Below are 27,515 nucleotides of genomic sequence, written 5' to 3'. Positions count from 1 at the left end.
GTTCTCCATAAATCTGACAGGTAAACTTCCTTGCTCTCCCAGTTTGCTTATATATATAGTACCAGCCTTTATATATAAATTGTGCACCCATTTTAACTTTATCTTGATATAGGGTATAAGAGGTTGGTCTATGCCCAGTTTCTGCCACACTATTTTACAGTTTTCCCAACAATTTTTGTCAGTGAGTTCTTATCCCAGAAGTTGAAGTCTTTGGGTTTATCAAACAGTAGATTACTATCCTCATTGACTACTGTGTCTTATGTACCTGCTCCATCACAATATTTCTTAGCCAGTACCAAGTAGTTTTGATGATTGCTGCTTTATAAGAATACAGTTTAAGATCTGGTATGGCTAGGCCACCTTCCCTTACATTTCTTTTCACTAATTCCCTTAATATTCTGGACCTATTGTTCTTCCAGATGAATTTTGTTATTATTTTTTCTAGCTCTATAAAATAATTTGGTAGTTTGATTGGTTTGGCACTGAATCCAGCACTTTTTTCATTGCATCATATGACCTCCTCAAGTGATTTTTTCCATCTTCAGATTTCCTGTAGCCTTTTTCTATACCTGTTCTTTTGCTCTGTCACATTAAATATGTGTAGCACAGCTTAGATCGTAAGACCCTTGAAGGGAGGGATTATCATTTTTTCATTTTTGTATCTCCAGCATCTAACCTACTAGTTTTTATACATTGTAGATTCTTATTAAGTGTTTGTTGAATTGAATGTTCAACCAGGATCTCTTAGGCTAGCTGAGTTAGAGGTGTTTCCTTTCTGTAAATAGGAACCGTGGGTAACCTTGGCAAGTCACTTCATTTCGGTGAATCTCAGTGTCCCCTATGTGAAGTGAATAGGTTGAACCAGATCATCTCTGTTCTCTTTTTAGCTCAGTGTTCTATGATTCTGTGATTCAGACAATGGAATAAAATGTGCTTTGTAGCCTAATTGAAGAAGCTACAGGTTCGTGTCTGATCCAGTGACCCCCAAAATACAAGTTTTATCCAATCTTCATAGAACCCCAAATCATATTCTAGTTTCAGAAGTCTTGAAGTTAGCCGGTACAGATCTTGGAACACTTAAAGAGCTTGATTAGACCCACTTGGGGCATTTTGAAATGTTCGTCTTGGATAACTGGCTACCCAACAGTGGTGCTGTGGAGAACTGACCAAGCTCAAGTTGGCCAGGCTGTCCAACTCATGGCAGAAGCTCGCCTGTTTTAAAGAGCTAACCCTTTTAATTCTGTTGTATAAATTCCCAGAGAGTGACTGGCAGTTTGCAAGGCTGTATTCTTTGATAATTTAATAAATTTCTACTTTCTGATATATTTGGACACTGAATATGGTGCTGAGTGGTATAGTTCATTTGCTTCAAACACTAGTGAATTTATTTTGGGTTTTATTTATTTTAGTTCGTGAGTCAGTGGTTGTGAGAAACTTTCAGTGATGTGGTTCATCACATGGATACCTTGTGAAATGTGATGGGGAGATGATCTCTCTGACTTTTGGAAAAGATTTTCTCCAAAGATATTGCATAGATATTTCCTTTTAATGAGCTATCTAATTTATATATATTTTTTGAAATTGATGAAATAAGGACAGATATAGCACATACTTAGCTAAAAGAATTCTAATATGGTAGTTTCAACTGTCTTTCAGTGTTGTAGAACTCAAAATTCCTCCATTGGAATGCTGGGATAACCCCCTGGGATTACAAAAGTTATCTAGAACTGATAGATTGGGAATCCTTTCAAATTATACTGTCTTTGCTGACTAAACATGGTCTGCCTGGTTGCTGAGTATTTAAAATGAGAATTGGAGGGAAAATGAAATTCTGTATGGAAATTTTTTTTTATAGTCAACTTTTTTGAATATATTGGCTCAGTACGCTGATGTGACAGCCATTTGAAAGAAGGTGAGTGAAGGAGTTAGTCAAATCACAGGAGAATATATTAAATTCATATTATCCTGTGATTTTATATATTGTATACATACACATACAAATTAACAAATAAAGTCAGTCTTATTTCTTAGAACAGTGAATTTACACTGTTTTGGGAATTAGCATTCAGATATTAAAATCCACTCAGAATGGGAAAAGTGAATTTTATATGTTCTTTTTTCACTATAGAGATGTCTGAGCTTAGTGACGAAGCCAGTGAATCTGAGCTGCTTAACCGTAGTTTATCCATGTGGCATGGACCAGGTCATGTAGTTTGTCGAGAAGAGTTAGATGTTCCTCTGGATATTCATACAGCTTCTTCAATTGGGCAATATGAAGTGGTGAAGGAATGTATTCAGAGGTAAGAGATTACCCTGGGAAATGTTAATTCTCTTAGATTTTCTCTTACTACTCTATGTTTCTTACTTTGCAAATTGTAGTTGTGCAGTAATCATGTTGGGTGAATGAATGCTCCCTTGCCTATGGACTGTAAAGTATTTTGGCAGATAAGTAGGAAAGAAGGTGGTTTTTATTCCTAGTGATTGAGAATAGGAGGGGAAAACTAAAAAAAAAAAGTTTTGGATTAATAAATATTTTCTTATTTTCAAGTATTCAAAATGTACTTTATTTTCAAGACTAGATAATTCTATAGCTTCCGTTTAAGGCTTGCAAAAATTTTTAACTGTCTCCCTCCCCACCAAAGTTCAAGGTAGAAATTGATCATACTATTATGGAACCGTGGGGTTCAATCCAGTGTAAATAGACATTGTGTGAGAAAATGTCAGTGCCAGCAGTGTATTCCTCTCTGAAATATTAAATATGGAATTTTCTACATATTAAAATCCTTTGTAAGTTTCATAAGATTTAGAGCCTTGTAGACTAGTCTAGAGTCCTTTCGTTTCACAGATCATAAAACTGAAGCCTGACAAGTGAAATGATTTGCCCATGGTGAACAGAAGAGCGAGACTTCAAATCAGAGTCCTCTGATTCCAAATCCAGGACTGTCTCAAATGCAAAACTCTGCTTCTTAACATATGTGACATTTTTTCATATGATATTTAATTTCCTCTCTTTTCCTCCAGAATTCCAGTCACAGCTATGTAGGTGATTTTTCTGGCTTCTGAGCAACTGAAGCAAAACCTTAAAAGAAGCAGCCAAATGCCCCTTGAGAAACAGCATTTTTAAAAAATGATTAACTGTTCAAGTAAATATGTGATTTGTCAAAGGAAAATGAATTGGAGTCTTCAAAAGTTTTTTTTTTTAAGATGTTCCTCTTTTATGAGGGCTGACCTTATGTGTATGTGTCTTGCCTATCTAGTACAACTTGGGTTTGAATTTATTAGCTTTGTGGCCCTGGGCATGTCACATCCTCTTTCTGAGTCTCAAGTTACTTAGCTATAAAATGGTGATAATAATGCTTGTACCACCTGACAAGAATATTTTACTCAACATACTTTGTAGACCTTAAAACACCATAGAAACGTGAGTTTTTAGGATGACAATTATGATTTGAAAGACTTAGATCTCTTTATTCAGAAGTATCTCCTGTGTTTTCCATGTTGCTACCTTTAGCGATTGATTCATTCAGGTTTTGCTGAAAATTTTTAATGCTAGTATCTTTCCTCATAAAATTATTTCCAGTTTGTCCTATGTCTGTCTTGTTCATACATATTTGTTTGTAGGTTTTCTTTCCCATTAGATCCTGACTCAGCTGTTCGTCTTTAATAGTACCCTGTTAAAATACAAGGGGTAGCTAGGTGGTATAGGGAATAAAATCCTGGGCCCCGAGTCAGGGGGATTCATCTTTGTGAGTTCAGATCTGGCCTCAGAATCTACTAGCTTTGTGACCCTGGCGAAGTCACTTACCCCTGTTTGCCTCAGTTTCTTTGTTTGTAAAATGAGCTGGAGAAGGAAATGGCAAACCACTGCAGTATTTTTGCCAAGAAAACCTCAAATGAGGTCACAGGGAGTTGGATGTGACTGAAAAAATGACCGAACAACAAATTAAAATACAAATACTCATGGGAAGGTTGATACAATTAACTTAGGTCCGTTCTGATAGCTACAATTTCCAGTAAACATTTTAACAAGTGCTTGCTATGTGCCAGGCACTGCACTAAGTGCTGGAAATATAATTAGTAAAAAGAAATACAATCTTAAAAACTAACGAGGGAGACAATACATAAAAGGAAATAGGAAAGGGGAAAGGGTAGGGAAGATCACCAGAAAATACCCAGTCTTTTTCTATGGAGTTGAAATTAGGCAAGGCAGCAGATGCAAAGTGAAGAGACCTGAGAGTTCAGTTTCTGCCCTCTATAAAGGAAGACTCTACCCTCCAGTGAAGGGGGAGAGGAGGCTGAGGGAGGTAGAATCAGTCAAGGCTTGAGTTAGCAGCGTGGTGCTGAGTAGAGAAGTGCAGGGGGTTCAAAGCCAGAGCAGCAAATGCAAAGTGAGGAAGCTAAGAGTAGAGGCCTACCAAAATGGACAAAGAGTAGGCTCCTGAAGGGGAAGCAAAGAAGAGACTGGGCCTGAAAGGGTGAGAAAATAGCAAACACAGGCAAGGCCTTCAAACTGTCATTACAATTGAAATTCTATTCAAGAAAGCATCTTTTATTTTAACATTCTTTTTTTAAAAATTTTGAATTCCAAATTCTCTCCCTTCTCTCCCCATCCATTAAAAAGGCAGGCAACATGCTACCCATTATACATGTGAAATCCTGCAAAACACATTTCTGTATTAGTCATGTTGGCTTCCCCCCATCCTCCTTTCCAAAAAAAGGTAGGAAAAGCTAAAATTGAAATAAAAAGTGAAAAATACACTTCGATCTGCACCCAGAGTTCATCAGTTCTCTAGAGGTGGAAAGCATTTTTTATCATGAGTCTTCCATAGTTGTAATGAATCACTCTATTGATCAAAGTAGCTAAGTCTTTCACAGTTGATTATCATTACAATATTGCTATTACAGTGTACAATGTTCTCCTGGTTCAGTTTGTTTCACTTTGGTTCAATTAATATAAGTTTTCCTAGGTTTTTTTTGAAACCATTCCCCTTGTTATTTCTTTTAGCACAATAGTATTCCATCACAGTCATGTATTACAACTTGTTCAGCCATTCCCCAACATTCCCTCAATTCCAATTTTTTGCCACCATCAAGAGAGCTGCTATAAATATTTTTGTACGTGTATTTCCTTTCTCTTTTTTAGGAAAGCATCTTAACGTGATTGGTCTAACCATCAAATTCTGCTAAAGGCATAGCCAGTCTAGAAGGACCACAGATAAGTAGGGACTGCTTTGAAAATTACATGTTGAATTTATTATATACTTAAAAAGAAAAGCTAGTTGCACGTAGTGGAGGTTTCCAGTTTTATGTAAAATTTTTTTGTTTTTTTTTGTTTTTTACTATGTACATGAAAATGCCCTTTTTATCTGGTGTCAAATCAAGTCAACAGCTATTTAATAGGTGCCTTTTATGTCTCAGGCACTGACATTGAATTTACAAAGAAAGGCAAAAGGAATCCTGTTTCTCAAAGAGATCACAGTCCAATGGGAGAGGAATGCCAGCATGCAAACAATTATTTACAAACCAGATATATAAAGGACACACTGGAGATAATTAACAAAGGGAAGGGGAGTCAGGAGAGTCTGAGACTTGAAAGGAAACCAGGAATCAGAAATTAGGAGAGACAGCCAATGTCAGGAAATGGAGTGTCTTGTACGAAGAGTTATAAGGAGGCCAGTGTTACTGGATTGTAGAGTATGTACTTGTGTACAAACCATATGAATACCACATATGAAACAGCTGCAGGTTAAGTGACATGTTCAGAATCACACAGATCTGAGGCTAAATCTGAACCCAGCTCTCTTCCAGCTCTAAGTCTCTGATTCTGTAAATCCTACATTCCTAGTATAACTCAAATTCAATTGTAATTTATAATCCTTTTAATATGTTGTTTTAGCCTCTTGGCTAATTATCTGATAGTTTGCTTTAATATTCATTAGTTATATTTGTGTTGAGTTTTCTTTATTTTTCAACTCCCTGAAAGCCTGCTTTTCATCAGACTTCTTCTTGTACCCTAAAGTACAGAATAAATAGCCTTTTCAGCCTTTCTAGTTGGATTCTGCTTTCCCACACGTGTTGCCACAAAGACCATTGACCTGAGGCACATCCTTTAAAATTTAACTTTTTTGCTTTGTTCGCTGTTACTGACCAGAGTCCCAATGCCATGTACTATGGACTGAGTCACAGAAAACAAAATGGTGAGAGAACTCAGAGGGGAAAAAGAAGGGTTGTTGATCTTTTACTGAACTGGCTGAAGTTGGCTGGAACGCTGGGGTAGGAATGGGGGCTTTCTGGGAGCAGAAAGGAAGATGTCACATCAATGGGGACAGCTCATTTTCTTGCCCTTTTCTTGTTTTACCCTTCCTCTGAGAAAGATAGCAGTTTTCTGATTTAAAAGAAAAGATAGAGAGCAAGAGTCAACTCTAGCATTCTGAAAGTTAAATATGTCTTAGTGAAGATTCATTTTGTATATGAGTTAGACTAGATGACTTCTGAGATCCCTTCCAATTCTCATTCTTTGATTTTGTGAGAGAAATATTGGCCGTAGAACAAAAGGATGGGAAAATCTAAATGTGAACTCATAAGTGGGTTTGTGAACCAGATGCTGAGGGATGTGGGAACCTCTGTTTTTGTTTTAAAACAATTAGGAAACATTTCCTTGGCTGCCAACCCAAGGAAATATCTAATGATAGTAAAAAAAAAAAAAAATCATTGTTTAAAGAAATTATAATTATTTTCAGTATCATGGTTCTCTCCGTGTCTTTTCTTTCCTGGCTTATTATTGTTTTGTTTTGTTTTTTTAGTAAGTGGTTAAGAGGCCATTTTTGCTGGTACCATTTAGGGTTCCTTTATTTGCTTAGGAGAGAGTTGGATTTAAATAAGAAGAACTGTGGTGGCTGGACCCCTCTTATGTATGCTTCTTACATTGGCCATGACACCATTGTGCACCTGCTGCTGGAGGCAGGAGTCAAGGTCAATGTTCCAACCCCTGAAGGCCAAACACCCTTGATGCTAGCATCCAGTTGTGGAAATGAGAGCATTGCCTACTTTCTTCTCCAGGTGAGCTAAGAATTCAGAAATTCTTAAGAAATTCTAAGTATTCAGAACTCTTAATGAGATCTAGTGGAACTCTAGCCATTAGCACAGAAATGAACCATTCAGTGGATTGTTATATATATATTCATTTCTAAATTATTCCATTATGAAGCACAATTTACCAACACCTATTGCAATAATGACCATTATTCATTTTTTTCGAAGCAAGGTGCAGAGTTAGAAATGAAAGACATTCATGGCTGGACTGCCCTCTTCCACTGTACCAGTGCTGGGCACCAGCAGATGGTCAAGTTTCTTTTGGACAATGGAGCGAATGCCAACCTAAGGTAAAGTACGATCAATGGAGAGTTCTGTATTTTTCTTTCAAAGTATCAGGTGCCCATAAGAATTGCTTCTTCCCTTCCAGTCATAAATAAAATAGTTTTTGGGAATTCTATGCCCAGGTGCCAGTAAAAGTTAAAATAGATGTTCCATAAAGAGTAGCTTTTAGTTATTGAGCATCTAGAAAATGGCATGAAATGGGCATATTGAAGGATGCAAAAGAAACATCCAACATAGTTTTTTGCCTTTAATGAGCTTATCATCATGTCTGCTGACAAAACAAATTGAATGTAATCAAGTGCTAAAATACATTTGTCCAGACAATATATTTTGCTGTGGATGGTACTATAGATGGTCAGGAACGGGCAAGAGAACTGTTAACTTGGAATTATCAGGGAAGTTTTCATGGAAAGTATAGGACTTAAGATGGTGGGACTTTAAGGATGGGTAGGATTCAAACGGAGAGGAAGAAGGAGGGAATTTCAGGGGAGTGTGTTGGGAAGAAGACAGTTCCCACAGTAGGGAGCCCCTGAATATTTTTCTGAGCATAAGAATGGTATCCTAAGATTTTTTTTTTAAGTTTATCTGACGACCATCAGCAGGATGGACTGGAGGGTGAGAAGCTGGTGTCAGGAGCAACAGCCTTTTTTAAACATGCAACAGAAACTCAGGGATAGGGCCACATGCATCATGGATGCTGATTTAAGTATACTTTTCACTTAATTTTAATGTGAAAGAATTATTTTATGAAATACATTTTATTGATATCTTCTGTTTTTACATCCTAAATTTTCTGATGTATTCTTCTTCCTCCCCTTTCCTGAGAGCTCTTCATGTAACAGAGAATAAAAAAGAGGGCAAAAACAAACAATTCAGCAGAATTAAACAGTGCAGAAAAGTAGTCTGACATTTTATGAATTGTTCCTCACCTCTGCAAAGAAGTGGGGAGGTGCCTCCTCATGTCTGTGAGGCCAGGCTTGGTCGTTACATTCCACAGCATTCAGGTTGGATTGTTTCATTTTTCTTTCCCTTTATGTGATGACGGTTATTATGATATTTTCTTGCTTCTGCTTACTTCAGATCAGTTTGTCTAAGTCTTTTCCGTGTTTCTTTGTATTTGTTGTATTCCATATTTTGTACAGAACAGTAATTCATTTTATTTACATACCACAGCTTGTTTAGTCATTCTTCAGCATGTGGTATCTGCTTTGCTTCCAAAAATTTGTTATTACAAAAAAAGTTTCTATAAATATTTTCTTGCATATGAGGCTTTTCTTTTTATCATTGACCTCTTTGGGAAATGCCAAACAGTGGAATCTCCTGGTCTCTTAGTCACTTTTTTCAAATAATCTGCCCTTCTGGCCCTGATCTTCCATGGATGTAGGCTTCTCAGAGCAGCCATTTTGAGGAAGAGTCCAGGCCAGCATCCTTCATCCCTTTCTTGGACCTGCTTCTGACTCCAGATTTCACCGGCACGCCCCTTCTCCCCTTAAACTCCTTATCTTGCTGTTCAACTCCCTTTTATGTTTTGTCCTCCGGGTAGTATGTAAGCTCCCTGAAGAAAGGGGTTAATTCTTTCTTTTTATCCTTAGTACAGTACCTTGAACATAATAAATGATTGTTAACTGAAACCTATATACTATGCCTGACTTTCTGTAAGTTTTATGGCACTGACTATTTCCATATTTTGTCATCTTTGCCAAATTGCTGGGTGTGAGGCAACAACCTGAGAGTCGTTTCAATTTTCATTTCTCTTTATTCTTCATGATTTGGTGATATCTACCTCCTCCGAATATTTTCGCTGGCTAGTCCTCCTGTGTAGAATTCTCTGTCCTCATCTTTGCTTCCTGGCTTCTGTAGCTTCTTTCAAGTCCCAGCTAAAATCTTGCCTTCTACAAGAAGCCTTTCCCAATTCTCCTTGTATGTATGTATGAGTGTATATGTGTGTGTGTGTGTGTGTGTATATACATACATACATATATATATATCCCCATTACATGTTAAAACAATTTTTGTTTTTTTGTCTTTTTTAAAGTTTTGAGTTCCAAATTCTCTCCTTCCCTCCTTCCTGTCTCCCCTTCCTGAGATGGTAAACAATCGTATAGAAGTTATACATGTGCAATCCTGCCGAACATTTCCATGTTAGTCATTTTGTACAAGAAGACTCAAACAAAAGAAAAGAATGAAAGTTAAAAATAGCCTGCTTCATCATTAGTTCTTTGTTTCCTAGTTCTCCTTAAGGCTAATGCCTTCTCTCTGTTGATTATCTTCATTTTATCCTGTATATTCTTGTTTTCACATAGTTATTTGTATGTTCTCTCTTCATTTAACCTGCGATCTCCTTGTAAGCAGAACCGTCTTTTTGCCAAGCGCTTAGGGAAGGGGGAGAGAACCAGTATTTATTAAGTGCCTAAAAAGCACTGTGCTAAGCTTTTTACAAAGGTTGTGTTGTGTGATCCTCACAAAATCTTGTGAGGTAAATACTTTGAGTATTCCCTTTTTACCGTTGAGAAAACTGAGGCAAACTTCAGAGGTTAAGTGACTTGTCCAGGGTCACACAGCTAGTAAGTGACTGAAGTCAGATTTGTACTCAGACTCCAGATCCAGAGCTCTATCCACTGTACCACCTAGCTGTCTTTGAAGCTTAGCATGGTGCATGGTTCTGGGGAGCTGCTAACAAATACTTGTTGATTTGATGTCTAGCTTTTGACGTGTAGCTTTTCTTTTAAGAACTGTTCATATGTATCCTCTGGTCATTTATCTATTGGAGACTGGCTTTTGGTTCTGCCTATATATTTTTTACATCAGACCTTTATCAGAGATACTTTATTATGAATATTTGTCCCAATTTCTTTCTTGTTCTAGTTGCACTAATTTTGTATGTGCAGAAGCTTTAATTTCATATAATCAGATGTATTCTACTTTAGTTTGTATTCATCTCTATCCATTATCTGATTAAGAAATTCAGAATTTACCCTATACCTGTGACTATGGGAAGGTACCGGATATCATTCTCTTCTAATTTTTTTCTTACTGTGATTTCTAAAGTTTTAGGTCACATCCATTTTGAGTTTATTTTGAAATATGGTATAAGATATTGGTCTACACTTAATTTCCACCAAATTTATTTCCAGTTTACCCAGTAATTCTTACAAAATAGGAATTTTTTTTTTCCTTCCAGGGTTCATGTTTTAAGGTTTAGGGTTATTGAGCTTAATTATTTCTGGTTCTTCTGTGTATAATCTGTTCCAGTTATCTATTTTGCAAGCAGTACCAAATAATTTTGAAGATTACTACTCCATAACATAGTTTGAGGTCTGTTAATACAGTGAAGTAGAATCTCCTTTTAGAAAGGGAATCTGATGGAAATAAAAATAATGAAATTAATACTTGTAAAAGGGAACGTATTTTTTTAATCAGATAAAATGTGGGAGAATGAAGTTTTGTCTTTCAAATCTGCAAACCCGTGTAAATGCTGAAGTGCCTATCATGTGCTAAGAGAGATAAAAATATTAATAAGAAATAGTCCCCTGCCCACAATTTATAATCTAGGTGAGACTGACCTCTATAATACTTGAATGTATATGGTAAATACATAAGAAAATGCTGTAAGAATTCAGAGGAGGATGGGAGATCACTTTTGATTTTATCTTAGGGTTCAGGGAGAAGATGGATGTTTTTTGTTTTGAGTGAAAATAGAAAACTTCATTCTTTTTGGTGACCTTTAACTTTAGCCTGTATCTTGCAGGGAACCAACTTATGGATTTACTCCGTTGATGGAAGCTGCTGCTTCTGGCCATGAAATAATTGTTCAGTATCTTCTGAATCATGTAAGTGTGCATATTCAACCACAGCTAGTAAGGAACTCTTGGCATCTAGGAGTTAAATGTTGTGGACTATCTTTCCTAAATTAAAAACCAAAAGACTTCTGTCTTCTAGCACAGTGATTGTACAGTAGCATATTACATACATGTGAATGATTCATGATCAGTTGTTGCTTATCTGCTTTGCAGATTACTTATGTGACCCATAATCCATTGGCAGCTAATCATGTGTCAAGGTATTTCCCTTTGCTTTCTAGCTCCTAGCATTTTTGCTGCCTAACTGTAGATCATGTTCCCAGCGTTAGTCAGTATGTGTATGCAATCAATTGTACAAGAAAGTATTTGAAGATTTGTTGTTTTGGATCATATGTGCAACACTGTTGTTTCATTAGTGCTTTCATCAAGAGTTGGCAGTAGTCAGCAGCAGCTTAGTGTGGCTGTAGGATAGGAATTCTTTCTGCCTTCTAGCTGCTCTACTGCCGTACTGAATCAAGCAGTGGCTTAGCCCAGAACAATGTTTCTGACTTAACCAGACAGCATGACAGCTGAGTGTTGTAAAACCTTACTCTGGGGACAGTTTTTCTCTTTTCGTCAGCCGCCTCCTCACTAACCAGTCAGCATGCAATAGAGAATGTATCCAGGCCCCCAGAACATGGTCAGATGAAGAGTTCCTCCCTGGGGAGTAAGCTCAGACCATGCAGCCCAGGCTGCTTCTAACCAGCAGAATCCCCAGCAGTGAGTGAGGCTATGGCCTTGACCCAGCATGGCAAAGCCACATTCTTTGAAGTAGACTTCCCTTCTGTCAGTCTTGGTCAGAGAAGTGGCTCTGTTCTATCGCAGAGAACTCGTCCATGTTCTTGATCCAGCCAGGTGGATTATCTATTCACTTCGGTGCCTCTTGAATTGGGAATAACTGGAAGCTGGTAGTGGTGGAATGGAGAGAGCATTGAACTTTGAGTCTGGGAAACCTGTGTTCGTATCCTTCCTCATTTAACCTTGCCTCACTTTCATTACCTGTAAAATGGGAATAATAAAAGCGTAGGTGTCATAGGGTTGTTGGGAGGATCAGATGATATAATGTATGTAAAGCACTTTGTCAGCCTTTAAAGTACTCTATGTAAAGGTTTATCATTGTTATTGTTATTGTACAATTATTTATCTTTTATTTTCTTTTTCTCCTAATTGTTCATGTTATTATGATCAACTTAGAGCAGATAAGATTCTTCTGTCTTCTTTCTTCTTTCACCCTGAGAAAAAATCTTATTTTTTTTTAAAGTATAAGGTCCAGGGTAAGTAATGTTCACTGTATTTCTGGGATCTACGAAAGACTTTCTTGGAAACTTTGTGTTTAAGACAAACCTTGGGTTTAAGTCACAACTAGAGTGACTTCATTTTAACTATCAGTTGATTACATTTGAAGGTTTCCACAGTACTTACTGGCCAACCAGAAAGGATGGTCAGAAATAGTCCCTTCATAGTCTCAGTCTTTAGACTTAGACAGCCCTAGTGGCATCCTTTTGTTTAGACTTAGATGATATTGGAGGCCCCTAAAAAAATCTAAATTCTTGTTAGCTTATTATCCCACTATGAAACCAGATCAGCTATATAGGTACCTTAATACTGAGACTAACACAGTAATGATAGGTCAGCGTGCTCAGTTTAAAACCCTGTATTCTAATTTTAAGAAGTAAGAGCTCTTTAGTGGTCTTGTTCTTTAAAAAAAACAATCTCTTCAGTGATTTAAGAGGACAGATGAATTATAGCGAAGGTTTCTTTCTTTCTTTTTTTTTTAAATTTAATTTAATTATTATTATTTTTTAATGTCTTACAATCACTGCCATAAAATTAAGATTTTATCCCCCCCACACCTACCCCCCGCTACCCCCCTCCCTCCCCACAACAGCATACAATTCTGTATAGGTTCTACATATACTTTCCTATTGAATACGTTTTCACTATAGTCATGCTATGTAGTCGAACTAAAATAAATGGAAGAAATCATGTAACAAATCAAAACATGATACACACACACCCACACACACAAACATGATCTGCTACATTCTGTGAATGACTTCCATATTTCTTTCTCTGCGTGTGGAAGGCATTTTGCCTTAGAAAACCACCATTGGGATTTTTTTTTTAATAAGTTCTTGCGTTATTACGAAATTCCAAGTCTACCAGAAAAAACTCTTGCCCACTGTGGTTGTTGCTGTGCACAAAGTTGTCCTGGTTCTGCTCCTTTCACTCGGCATCCAGGCCTCCCTGAAGTCTTCTTGTTCATCGTTTCTTATGGTGCAATAGTACTCCGTTACATTCATATACCATAATTTATTCAGCCATTTCCCAATTGATGGGCATCCCTTTGACTTCCAGTTCTTGGCCACCACAAAAAGAGCTGCTATAAATATTTTTGTACATGTGGGACCCTTTCCCGTTTTTATGATCTCTTGGGGATACAGTCCTAGTAGCGATATGGTTTATTTCTTTATGATGTTGTGTTCCTCTTTTACTCACTTAGTTATCCCAGGACCTTGATTTGTGACTTCAGACAAGTTGCTTCTTTATCACTCTGAGCTGTGGTTTCTCCATTTATAAAATGAAAGGTTAAATTTAGGGATGCTAGAGAATCTCACCCTAAAATTCTGCATGTCTGTAATGTGTTAAATAGAAGCAAATAACTGTCCTATCAGATGAAATGATGAATATGAAGGGGTTCAACAAATATAAGATGGTACTTACTGGATTTTAAAAAATTTAACGTATTTTTTATCTTTCATTTTATTTTTCAATTAACAAGCGTCTAGTCTTTCCTTTCTACTAGCCCCCCTTCAATTTAAAAGAAAAAAAATTAAACTCTTATAACAAATATGCAGTAAAGTAGAACTAATTCTCATATTTTCCATGTTAAAAGTGTTTGTCTCATTCTGCAGTAAGATGATAACCGTCATGCTTCTTTCTGTCTTTGATCCACTTGTATCCCTTCTCCTTTTATCTACCACAGTGCTATGTTGTATATTGAATGTGCCTATGAAGTGGTATTCAATTGTTGGATGAATTTCTTTCATTCATTATTACATATGGATGAGTAAGAGGAAATTTCCATTTCTAAATAAGGGTTCTTCCTCGTCTTTTTTAATTCTAAACTCACTCTATAGTGGATACTCTCTAAATCAGGAAAATTTGGAGATAGTATCATAGAACAAGGTGATAAGAGTTGGATATTATGAAATGTACGTTTCCTTTTCTCCTCTTCCCTGTCCTTGTCACCTGTGAAGAGCAGTGGCTGTGCCTCAGGTCGGGTCACTGTGTGGATTCTTGACTCTTAAACTCTTTTCTTAATAGGGGGTGAAAGTAGATGTGGGGGATTACACTGGGGCCACAGCCCGAGCACTCGCCATGAAATACGGGCACATGAAGATAGTGGGATTGATAGACATTCACACTGCATCTCTGCCCAAGACTCTTTACAGGAGTCCAGGTAAATTACTGTGTTTATCTAGAATTGTGTTGAAATCAAAAGTTAAATTGAACTTGTAGAAACAAACATTTACCCTTTTACTAATCATCATTACCGTCTCACGTGTGTTTATTCTCATATATGGTATCATGCTAGGCCTTGTCTAAATCATAATCCAAGATTAATGAATCAGTGAGTGAATAAAAAAGCATTTATCAAGTGTTCACTGCGTGCCAAGGACTGTGCTAAGGACACAAATAGAAAAAGCTCGATGGTCCCTGCTGTCGTGGAGCTTGCATTCTGATTGAAGGGACAATCCAAAAGAAAGTTGAGCTGCAGGGGAGATGGAATGACCCAGAATTCCTAAGGATGCAGCGGTTAGGAGCATGTTCAAGGTTGCTAGGTTACTTAAATAGTTATGAAGACATCACTGCACGTAACAGGCAGGGCAGAGGATTTTAGGAGGCGGTGATTAGGCAGGCGGCAAGGTCTGGTGGTCCTCCGTCTCATCAGAAGGAATGAAGTTGTTGACTTCCATTATGCTAAAACCCTGTAAGTAGTCAAACAGCTCAGACTAGGGAGAGGGCATTCCTGGCAGCTTCTAGGATGGTACAGGCCAGGGAGGTGGGGGGGAAAGAGGATAGGGTGCTCCTGGTAGTGGTAGCTCTTCTAGCTGTCCCAGGTAGGTATAGCTGATATTCTGGAAAATTCATCTGTACTTCAGACTTTAAAATGAAGCGATACCAAATATTTGAGTATAAAAAAACTATCTAGTTTCCCCATCCTTTTTGATCACTTTCCTCTTTCTTGCTTCATATTGGAGGTAGCACCACATCTTGAAATACTGCAAAGCACTGGCCTAAGCAGCTAAAAATTGCTGTCTTTCTGGCTCCCAAACGTGGGAGATTTGATGGTGCCCAGAGTGATGCTCTGGATTTGAAATCAGAGGCATGGAGTTTAAATCCCAACTTTGCTACTTAAACCCTATGTGTCCTTAGGCAAGTCATTTAACCTCACCAGGTCTTTTTTTCCTCATCTGTAAAATGAGGGATGTGGTTGGAGTAGACGATCTCTAAGGTCCCTTAGAGTTCTGAATCTACCATCCTTTCGTATATGATCTTATGGCTTTCTTTGTAGCTCAAATAGTGAATAGTTATGATGTCCTTAAAAGACTTGTGATAATCCTGAAACTAATGGTATCAGCAAGAATTTGAGAAGAAAACGAAGCCCTTGTGTAGATGACAGAGGGCTGCTTGTGTTCATTTAGTCATGTTTTTCTTATTTTGGTGCATGTGCCTTTACCCACACTTTGCACATCCTCTGCATCTGCCTGCCTCATTTTAAATTGCCAAAGAAAATACCTTTCCAGTTAAATGAGCGAGTTGAAGTTAAATCTAGATTTTTCATTCTTTAACTGTAGCTACTTTTTGAACTTCTTATTTGTATACTGAGCACAGAATGAAGTTTGTGAAATATATAAACTGACACTTATATTAGAGGGGGGTACAATAAATTCTGCAAATTTATGAGGGGCATGGATAGGTTGGGGTATGTATTTATTTACTATTTCAGTTTTAAAATTTTACTATGTCCTCATTGTGTGTAAGCACTGTGCTTCGGGCTGGGGATCACCACGGTGACATGTACTTTACCAAATCCTAGAATATTAGAATGAGGGCATATCCCTTAAAAGTAAAAAAAAAAAAAATCATAGTATGAATTAAGCTTTTATGTAATAGATAGTGAAGATGTTGAACTCATCATCCTGTGATTATCTCTTAGGTTCCTTCTGGCTCTAAAGTTATGATTTTTATGAGGGACATAACAAGTGGAAAATACATAGAGATTAAAGAAGGGTTTACATTAATTTGTAATGATGACTTGCTCTAGAGCTCTTATTTAAAGGGAAAATTCATTGTCTTTTGAAGTCATCCCCATGCTAGCCAGCCATACCACATGATAAAACATCCCTTGTTAGCCATATAAAACTTGACTGGCTGTGGTATTTCTTATGGGTTGGGCCTTTGACATAAACTTTTCTTAAAAGAAAACCAATGATAACTCTTTTATTCCATTTTATTTTTGATGCTTATCTGTAAATAGCTAGTAATAAAGTATAATGCTGAGCAAATTTCTCTCGACTTTTGGGTTTGATTCACAGAAAAATATGAAGATCTGAGCTCCTCAGATGAATCCTGCTCTGTCCCACAAAGGCAAAGACCTGTAAGAAAGATGAGGGGCCTCAGTATCCACGAAGGGCCTCAGGCTTTGGCAAAGATCACAGCCATCGGCACTGGAGGCAGGATGCGCCAGCCTTGCCGTGGTGAGCCTGGACCAGGAATTCTTCCCGTCTCTTTTCCTGACCTGTTCCTTTGTCCCGGTCTGTAACGCTTTCTTTCATGCGTTTATTTCGTTGAGAGGGTTTCAGCGCGCCAGCTTATGCAGCGTGGGTCGTCAGCTTTTAGTCTGCAGTCAGACTTGAAACAGTTTACATTTTTGTTCATTGATTAAGTTGCTCACAGTTATAAAAATAACATTGTTGTTTTCCTTAGATCTTGATGTTGATTGCTTCCCTCTCCATGATTTTCCATCACCAGCTAAGATAAAAAATTCAAAATGTTTTCTCTGCATATAGGAATAGTGGCAATCTCACCTCTCTGCTTGTTAATATCCCAGAGGGTGGCCAGCTCATCAGGGAGAGATATTGTATTTAGAGTCCTCTTTCTCCTGCTTCATGTTTGATCATTTGATCATCTGATCAAATGGCCTGAGGCATTTGTCTGCTGTTCACAAGATAGTGGTTTTAACTCTTACAATCTGAAAGCTTTGAGTTGTCACGTGATTCCTCTGAACATTGTGGGAGTTCTGTAGTTATCTGTTTTAGATCTCTAGTTACATGCCCATATTGCCAGTAACTGAATTTTGAGAACCTGAGATGTTTATTTTCAATAGAATTTTGAGGAGCTTGCGCAGACAGAGAAGTATCAGGGACTGTTTTCTGGGCTTAAGATGTCAGAAGAAATTGGTTTAGTGCTTTTTCCCTTTTGGTCTGTACTTTCTGAAATGTTTGAGCCTTCATTTTTATAAACGTAAGAACCACTCAGTCAATAGTCATTTATTAAGGACTTGATATGTACTAAAGTAGGCGCTGGAGATAAAGATATAAAGAGTAAAGTTCAGTAATCCTAAGTATTTAAAAACAAGAAATGGTTCAGCTTCAGGAGCTTAGTTTTTTGGCAGAACATCTTTTTTCTCAGGCTTTTTTTCAGCTTTGCTGAGGAGTAGTAGACACAAAGAAGGTTTATATTTTCATTCATTTTTGTCAGTGAACTTGTTAGACTTTTGAAAAAAAAAAGGCTGCAGCTTGGCGTTTTTTCAGTTTAGCGAGATAACTTTTTAAATATTACCTGAAAGATACATGGTTGTTTGCATGATTGACTATACCTCCAAATGTATGTGATGAGAGGATGTACAGGAATAAGTACGTCTCAGCTAAACCTATGTGAATTAGGTGTGTTGAAAGGAAGTACCCCAACCTGAAAGGCTGGCACATGTATGTATGTGTGTGTGTGTGTATGTGTGTGTATGTCTGTATCTTTGTAGTATAAGATCCTGGGCAAGTCATGTAACCATTCAGTAGCTCATGTAGTTCTCTGAGACTGAATTGCAGAAAGGTGTTGATAGAAAGGATTTTCTCCTCAGGAGTTCCATATATCAACGAAAGCTCAGATCTACTACAAAAAAAATATGCATACACACTCATATTTGTGGACATATCTAGGTACAAAAATGTCAATCATTTCCTTGGAAGAACATTGTTCTTTCATTTGTTTGTTTAAACCCTGTGTCTTCTAGTATTGATAATGCCTTCTGAAAAGCTCCTTCAAGCTTTTTTTGGTTTGGTTTATTTGAAAGATGTAATGCTGTGCCCTGTGTTTATGTGTTGTCTCTATTTTATACATAGAACAAGTACCTCTGCAGGGCTATGTCACCTTTACCAACAATGAGGGGAATAGTATTGAAGGGGAGGATCTCCGATATCGGGACGTCACCTCGCCAATCAATGAGCAGGATGTGGAAAGCAACAGCAGCAGGGGTATGGCACTGTCTGGTTGGCAGATATAAATATGAGAAACTTTATTCACCTAAGATTAGTCCTTCTCAGTTTGCAGTTCCCTGCGTGTGGGATTCAGCTTTTCATATAGGATGTTTAATTTGGGATGCAACAAGAATAATTTATCATTTGTAACACTGGTCCATACGCTGAAGCAGCATAGATATTTTTGTCTTTGGTGGGCTTAGTCCCATGAAAAATCCATCTTGCACAATGGGACAAAAGAGAGAAAAAGAACCTATTTCTAGGTGAGCGGAAAATAAAGGATTCTTTCACCTGGGTTGGCTCATGTCAGTAAATAGTAGGTCTAGAATTGTGTGAATGGGTGGACAACAGGTCATTTGGTCCAGGCTCCCTCCTCCGTGGAAGGTTATATCAAATTATGCTGGGCAGGTATCCTCTTTCAGTGTTTAATAGCACTCAGCCATGACGAAGTTCTGTTCCCTTACAAAAAGAGCTGCTATTAGTATTTTTGTGCATATGGGTTCTTTCCCTCTTTCTTTTATGTCTTTGGAGTACAAGCCTAGTAGTGGTATCATTTAATCAAAGGATGTGCATAGTTTATTGCTTTTTGGGCAGAGTTCCAAATTGCTTTCCAAAATAGTTAGCTCGGTTCACACTGTGTCTGTTTTTCCTTTAATATGTATCATTTTCCTCTTTGGTCATCTTTACCAGTCTTGTTGGTATGAAATTGAATCTCAGAATTAGTTTATTTGTATTTCTCTAATTATTAGTGATTGGCTCTTTTTATTCTTGCAAATTTGAGATACTGTAATATTTTCCATGTCTGCATTTTAAAATGATCATGAAGTGGTTGTACTTACACTGAAAGAGTATTTGGCACCTTGGAATATAATAGATTTCTTAGGAGATTGGTTGGCTTTGGTTCTATAGGGATGCTGTGTTTTCAGAAACCTCAGAAGCCGGTTCACTAATCCTTTTTCTTCATTGTCCTCTATTTACTTCTAGAGGAAAATGCATTCTGTACCAACCTAGTAACCATCAGGAGTAGCAGTAGTAGCAGTGAGGGGCTAGCCAAAGCCCTTGGGGTCAGTAGTGAGGCTTCTTTGGAGAGCAATGAGGTAAGCATTGTGATTCTTTTCATTTCCTTTCTGCTCAACCCTTTCTTAGCATTGTATAGGAAGTTCCAATGTTCCAAACGAGTTGGTCAGCCAGCCAACAAGTATTCACAAATATTATGTAAGTCTTGGATATCTAGCACAGATGCCGTGGAGGATATCAGAAGTGGAAGATGTGGAATCAGAAGGTGATTGAGTATCAAATTGAGTGGCTTGGTGATAAATTCTGTCATAATTCAGAAAAAGGAGACATTAATAATGGTTGGAGGAAAGGCTTCATAGAGGAAGAAAGACTCGAATTGATCTTGAAGAATGGATAAGATTTGGATAGATTGAGTGGAGGGGGAGGATATTTCAAATAGGACAATATAAGCAAAGGCGTGAAGGTGAGAATTAGCATGAACTATTGATGGTTAATGAAGAACTATCAGCCTGACTGTGAAATTAGTGTATGGTCATATATACAGATCCATTGTTATTTCTGGAACATTAAAATAGAATATCTTTGCCGTTTTGATTTTGTGAAATTTGACATGAGCTTGAATTTGAGTTATTTAGACATTCTCCCTTAACCTGTTGGATCTAGATGATGAAAACCATTCAGTTTTTCTTGTTAGGCTATTTAATATTCCCTAACCCTGAGATAGAATATAGATATATATACCTCTTTTTATTTGTTAATTCAGCAGTTACAGATCTTCTGTACCTACTGTGTGCAAAGCACCATGTTAGGCCCTGGTGGAGATAAAAGTGACTGACCCTATCTTCAATGTGCTTCCAGTCTGGAATGTTAACAGCCGTATTTTGTGCACAGTAACTTGATTGCATGAGTTCCTGGATATGGATTCTCTTCCTAGCACTAGACTTAGTATGTAACCTTGGACAGAGAACTGAATGTTTGTTTCAGTTCCCCTCTCAGTGAAAGTGGAGATTGGTAATAGAAGAACTAAGCTAATGGTGATATGGAATTCTTTTATTCAGTAAGCATTTTTTAAATGCTACTACGTATTATAATAAACAGCCCCAAATCCTATTGGACCAATTATTTTTGTTTTATTTTTATTATAAAAAGAGTTGCTAAATTGCTAAACTCATCCTGTATGACTTGAGCGTCAACTGTAGAATAGTCGCCTTCTGTTCCTAGCGGAAGCTTTCTTACCTTTGAGGCCTTCCCTCCTCCTTCTAAACAGAGATCTTCTGTCTTACAGGACTCAGATCACTCTCACAAAAGCTCCGTTAGAAAACATGCTAAAAGTTACACGAAGGCTAAGAATCGTTACAGCAACAATGAGAGCCATTGGCCTCCTGGCAGTGGGACCTCTGGGATGTCTGGTCCTCCAGGCTCCATCTTCAGATCAGAGAGACCCACTTATTCAGGACCCCAGGTAAGAGAAGAAGCACTCAATCTTAACTCTTAATTGGGAAATTGAACGTCTTTGGTCTGATTTTGTGCTTTTCTAAATGAGAGGACTATATCTGTTGTCATCTTTTCTTAATACTTTAAAAGCACCTCTTTGTTTATTAAGTTAATTGTCCAATGGTGCCCCTATTCAGATGTGGACTTAAAGCTTCCATAATAATAGATTAACCAATTTGACTTCAAGTTTCTAGCTTTTCCTTAGAGGAGCTCTCTTATCCCCCAGGCTGCATAGCTTCCCGTTAGTACCAAAGTGACAGGAAAATATGGATTAGGATAGAGTAGCTACTTTGTGTTGCCATATCTAAGGAGTTCATTGAGGATCCCTTAGTCTGTTAAGTTCTTGCTTGGCTGTTTGTTTATATCTGTGCCATTTAAAGAAAAGAAGGAAGAAGCCTAGTGACGTAGCTGTAGTATTTTGCTAGATTTGGTTCCTTTATGATAACTTTAAATGGCTCCTGCCAAAAAATACTTTCCATAGGTCTTCTTTGCCTGTGGCCCTAATTTGAGGCATATAAACTTTTGGGTTAAGTTAGACACAGTGAGAAAGACTCAGCAGAGAGAGTGATAATAAGTTTACTCGTAAACTTGGTCTCCCTTTAGAAATGGTCTGAACTTTGGGAGTTAAGGGTTTCAGGAGTCTGGCCATGTATATTGGATCTGATTCACAATATGAAAGTTAATCTCTGATCTCTTGTGGACTTTTCCTAGCCATTTTTAACTTGATCTCAAATATTATTTTAAACCAGTAAGTGGTTTGGATGTGTATAGGGATTTTAGAACTCTTGAGTTCAAGGATAGGATTAAAGGTTTATCTTTTGACTTTGTGGCCAATTTATATACATATAATTCAGCCTGATTAGTTTTTATTTTTATCTAGGATAATGGATAGACTCTGCACGTACCCAGAGCAACATTTATTTTTACGACATTTCTAGTTGAATGTTAGACACCATTGTGTCTATAAAGAGACCAATGTCAGAATTCATGGTTCCTTCTGAAAAACCAAGTATACGTACATAGGAAAAGAAATAAAATTTCTGAAGTTCAAGGTATTAAACATGCAAAAACTAGTAATTGGAGCCAAGATGGGGTAGGAATATTTGGGGAAGAAAAAAAGAAACAAATGGACAAAACAAAATCTTTCAAGAGCATGCCATTATACCTAGAATACTTTCCATTAGGAAACTTCTTCTAGAAACACTTCTCCACATCTGTGCTCTTGAGACAAATTGTATCTAGGGGCACTACCCCTGGAGACTTGGGGTCCATTTTTAGATTGTCCCTACATCCCAATATGTTTCACATCCTAGAATGTACCTTACCACTTGGAGAGTCACAGCCTTCCAACAGTCCTTCAACGTAGAGATACTTACTAAGATGACTAGTTCTCAAAGCCGTATTCTTAATTTTGGAACATTCTTGTGTGCCTAGGTGACTGTATCAGTCTGCCATTCTGTTCCCACATCCTAGCACTTGTAAGTTAGAAATACTTAGATGTTTGCTCATTTACACATGCTCAGAGAACCTTAGATTCTCTTCACATATCCACCTTACTTCCGACCCTTGTTAGTTATTGAATTCTCTCTGCTCCTAGGAAAGGGTAAGTGACGTTAGGAGAACACACATTCTGGGAGGTTACGCAGTTACTGACTTTTCATGTAGCCACTTTTCTTTAGGGATGATATCTCTTCTTGCTCTTCATTTTTGGTTGAATGGATCCCAGGACCTTGCAACTCTTCTGGAGCAGATCGGGTGTCTAAAGTACCTGCAAGTGTTTGAAGAACAGGATGTGGACCTCCGCATCTTTCTGACTCTTACAGAGAGTGATCTGAAAGAAATAGGCATTACGTGAGTATGGGGAATATTTGTGGGTTTTCTTCCCCATCTTGTTTTGGCCAAGATACTGAGAGTAAATCTAGTTTCTGACTTTGCAGAATCAAAAGAAATGAACATATCTCTGTAGAGAGCAGCTTAATTACTCATTAAATGAAAGGTTATACTTAAGTAGAACCAAGCAGATAACCATAGGCACCTTGCAAGCCTTGTCGATTTCTTTTAAAACAGAAAGTTTGATTGTTGCTCTTTTTTCTTTCTATATCACTGTCACTTTGATATGATTTTCCCCACCCCCAACCCTCTCTTGTAAACAGTTAATAATAGTCAACCAAATAAATCAACCAATCAAAGATGATATCTGTAAATATAAGCTTCATTCATTTCATTCCATCCCCTCTTGTTCCTGGCAGAGAGGTAGTAGCTTCACTCTCAGATCGCTGTAGTTATGATTAGACATTACGTTGGTCAGAGTTCAAGTCTTTTAGTGTTGGTTTCATTTACGTTATCCTGGTCATTGTTTTGCTGCTTACTCACCTGGATCGGTTCATAAAAGTCTTGCCAAGTTTCTTCAAATTCTTCATATTCTTCATTTTTATGGAGCAATAGTATACTACTTAACATTCATATACTACAAATTGCTTAGCCATCCCCAGTCTTTGGGCATCTATTCTTTGCTTTCATTTCTATGAAGAATTCAAAGAAACCTGGAAAGACTTATGAACTGATGAGCAGTGACGGAGAATGAGGAGAACAATACGCACAACTCGAACATAAATGAAAAGAGCGACAGAGTCACTGAGCCTAACTTCAAAATGATAATGTCTGAGCTCGGACCTGGAGATGAGGCAGTGAGAGGGCGTCTTCCTCTGCGTCTTTGCAGAGGCAGGAAACATAATGTCAGAGGGATGAGATTTGTTGGCTCATTTTGCTGAACTTGCTTTTCTTTGTTAAAAAATACAACTCTCTGCAAAGTGTGGGGAGGTTACGTTGGGAATGTAGGTGACAAAAATAAGATACTAATAAAAAATATTTTTTAAACAATTGCTGCCTTTTTTGTAGATAGGTTTATTTTTCATTTCAATTCAGTATAAGTGGATTCATGTATAAGTGGTCTTGTATTGTGGGGACTGCCATAGAAAACTGAGTAGGAAAGAAATTTCCAAAGGAATGGGGTCAGATGCTGATACGATTTGTCTTCTGATCTCCATCTGCAGTTTGTTTGGGCCCAAGCGGAAGATGACCTCAGCCATTGCTCGATGGCACAGTAATGCCCGCCCACCCAGTGATGCCCTGGAGCTGGCTTATGCAGACCGGCTTGAAGCTGAAATGCAGGAACTGGCCATTCAGCTCCACAAAGTATGTGCAAGTATGACAGATAGAGAAGTCTGTAGCTGAGCACAAAATAGTGTTGTTCTCTGAGCTCCCTACAAGCTTGCACATGTAGGTAATAAAGTCATAGCCTTATGAAGATATTAGGTCTAATTCTAGGCTCCATAATTAAAGAAGGAGATGGAGAATGTGGAGAGGGTTTTAAGAGCGGCTATGAAGCTTATTTTCAGGGTTATTTAACATGATAAAGAAAAGGTCAGAGGGTGACCTAAAATACTTTTTATCATGATAAAGTACTATAGAAGATAGTGACTAGTTGTTTTCTAACCCCCAAAAAGTACTTATGTAGTCATAGAAGTTATTTAAATTGGATAGAAGGGGGAACTTTTTGACAGAAAGATGTGTTAAACTTTATAATAGATCACCAGAGAAATTATGGAAGAAATTTTACAGAATAAAGTAGGCTCCTATCCACTGGGAATGGTTTAGTTGTAGCTTTCTCAGAGGTATCTGAATGTTCACCTGTGTAGCCCTGTGATTCTGTCCTGTAGTTCATTTTTATAGGAGTAAAGTTTAGATTCAAGAGTGTGGTCATCAGATAGTGGCATTTCAAAGGTTTAGAATGGTAGAATAGGAGATATGGGACCAAGCTCTGTCTTCTAGGTTCTGTTATGCTGTTAAGGGGAGAATTTGGAAAATTTAGTACTGATATTATTAATAGAGAGATTAGAGCTGTAATTCTTGGGGCTGCATCTTTTTCTCTTTACTCAGAATGGTGGTGTTTATTCTGTGCTCAGCAGGGCAAGGTACTGGTGTTAGTCAGTCAATCAATGAATAATCCAGCCAGTTTTCTTTGAGCAGGTACTCTCTGGGTATCTACAAACACAAGATAGTTATTCCTCATAATATATCTAGTGCTGAAGGCATTATGGTCATATAACCCCACCCAAACGAGAGAATATGGGTTTCAAATCACTCTGCACTTGGTAATGAGAGCTAAATGGATTGCTGGGATCCTAACTAGAATCCAGACATGAATCTCAATGTGTTTCTCTCATGTATTTATATAATAAGGGAGCAGCATTATATAGCGTGAAAAATGTTGGATTTAAAGTCAGGCTTTGGCTTTGCTGTATATTCCATTGTGACCTTGGGCAAGTGCCTCTTTTAGGACCTTGATTTTTTCCACTTATAAAATGAGGGGAATGACTGGAATCATCTCTAAGGTCCCTCCAACTCGTTGTTTATTTGTTTTTGTAAGTAAACCAATGAAATACTTTTCAGGCTTGGAAAAATGTGCCTTAAGCCTGTACCTTTCAGTCAGCGCCTTCGGTATCTGCCTGCTTCTCTCTAGAGCCACTTGTGCTCACCTGCATTCATAGCATTCCTTCACTGCCATCACTATTTTTGTTGGGATTTTTTTTAAAGAGCATTTTTTTTTCTAAAAACTACTGTAGAATCTTCTCTTGAAGGAAACTTTTCTTAGTCTTTCTCAGCTTCCCTTAGGTTTGTCATCCTAGCATTCCCTTCAGCATTTACCAAGCTGTATTTGTACTTGTTTGTGTATTTTTATGTACTTTTATGTTTTTATATATGTTAGACTTATACACCCTGAAGACAGGGAATTTAGCTTGCTATCTTTCTGATGCCTCTTTGTTTTTTATATTTTACTATAGATCTTCAAGCACTCTTAGCTGACTGACAAGGTATTGAACTATATGAACTTGATCATGCCTGTCAGTTTTGGTTTTTTTTATGTACCAGTCTTTTAAAAAAATATTTATTAGGAGCTTAATATTGAATATCAGACACAGTAAAATATTTGAAACTATTTATGTTTTAATAAATTGCTTTCAATGCATAAATGAAAATGAAAACTTTTCAATTGCTCTTAAATCCATCAGGATTCTTAGTTTGTTGTTCATTCACATTTTTTTTCTTCTTTGTGATTGTAGTTTTGAGTGTATTTACTGTTTTTCCTGGTTCTGTGTTTTTTAGTCAGTCAGCTACCATGTATTTATTTATTGGCTCAGGCCTTTTTTTGTTTTCAAAAAAATTTTTTGAATAATATTTTATTTTATTTTTTACCAATTTTACATGTAAAAACAATTTTAAACATTCTTCATTAAAATTTTTGAGTTCCAAATTCTCTGTCCCTCCTTCCCTACCCGCTTCCCTGAGATATAGGTTATACATGTGTAATTCTGCAAACCATATTTTTATATTAGCCATGTTGTGAAAGAAAACTCTTCCTCAAAAACCCATGAAAAAAATAAAGTGAAAAATAGTGTGCCTCAACTTGCATTCAGTTCTTTCTCTGGAGGTAGATAGCATTCTTCATCAGTAGTCCTTCAGCATTATCTTGGATCATTGTACTGCTGAGAATAGCTAAGTCATTCACAGTTGTTCATCATGCAGCATTGTTACTGTGTGCAGTGTCCTCCTGTTTCTGCTGACTGTACTTTGCATCAGTTCATGTAAGTCCGTTCAGACTTCTCTGAAGTCATTTTACTCATCATTTTTTTTTTAGCACAATAATATTCCATTACATTTATATGCCACAACTTGTTCAGCCATTCCCCGACTGATGGGCATCCTAAGTTTCCAGTTCTTTGCCATTACAGAAAGAGCTGCTATAAATATTTTTGTGCAGATGGGTCCTTTTCCTTTGATCTCTTTGGGATACAGACCTAAGAGTGGTATTGCTGGGTCAAAGAGTATAAGCAGTTTTATAGCCTTTTGGACATAGCTGCAGATTCCTCTCCAGAATGGTGCTTCATCAGTTAGCATTTATTATGTGCCTGCACTGTCCTACCCTGAGTTAAGTGCTTGGGGATGCTGAAAAAGGGCAGGAAACAGTTCCTGTTCTCAAAATGCTCACAGTCTAATAGGGGAGACAGCATGCAAAAACTATGTACAGACAGGATAGATACAAGAAAAACTGGGAATAATCTCAGCCGGAAAGCACTAAAATTAGAGGACTGAACAAGGCTTCTTAAGAAGGAGGGCCTTTAGCTGAGACTTGAAGGAAATCAGAGAAGCCAGGAGGCACAGATGACAAGGGGAGGAGAGAGCATTC

The 27,515-nt window shown here is 37.5% G+C and overlaps 1 protein-coding gene across 9 annotated transcripts in view; it reads left to right on the top strand.

Annotated features, from left to right (window-relative positions):
- ANKS3 (ankyrin repeat and sterile alpha motif domain containing 3) overlaps positions 1-27,515 on the top strand; it is a 45,160-nt gene that overhangs the window by 5,036 nt on the left and 12,609 nt on the right. For 2 of the 9 annotated variants that reach the window (XM_072607672.1, XM_072607736.1), the window contains exons 2-12: positions 2,129-2,300; positions 6,861-7,059; positions 7,261-7,382; positions 11,126-11,207; positions 14,544-14,679; positions 16,820-17,038; positions 18,623-18,754; positions 19,742-19,854; positions 21,060-21,236; positions 22,995-23,119; positions 24,322-24,463. In XM_072607672.1, coding sequence (XP_072463773.1) covers positions 2,131-2,300; positions 6,861-7,059; positions 7,261-7,382; positions 11,126-11,207; positions 14,544-14,679; positions 16,820-17,038; positions 18,623-18,754; positions 19,742-19,854; positions 21,060-21,236; positions 22,995-23,119; positions 24,322-24,463 — 1,617 coding nt within the window. In that variant the 5' untranslated portion in view covers positions 2,129-2,130. Of the gene's footprint in view, positions 1-2,128; positions 2,301-2,861; positions 6,198-6,255; positions 6,274-6,841; positions 7,060-7,260; positions 7,383-11,125; positions 11,208-14,543; positions 14,680-16,819; positions 17,039-18,622; positions 18,755-19,741; positions 19,855-21,059; positions 21,237-22,994; positions 23,120-24,321; positions 24,464-27,515 lie in introns of those variants that run through there. The other 7 variants (XM_072607681.1, XM_072607691.1, XM_072607700.1 and 4 more) reach the window with 7 other exon arrangements.

Source organism: Notamacropus eugenii, chromosome 1 (assembly GCF_028372415.1).
Source record: "Notamacropus eugenii isolate mMacEug1 chromosome 1, mMacEug1.pri_v2, whole genome shotgun sequence".
Taxonomy (NCBI): domain Eukaryota; kingdom Metazoa; phylum Chordata; class Mammalia; order Diprotodontia; family Macropodidae; genus Notamacropus; species Notamacropus eugenii.
This window is presented reverse-complemented; position numbering and strand designations above follow the sequence as displayed.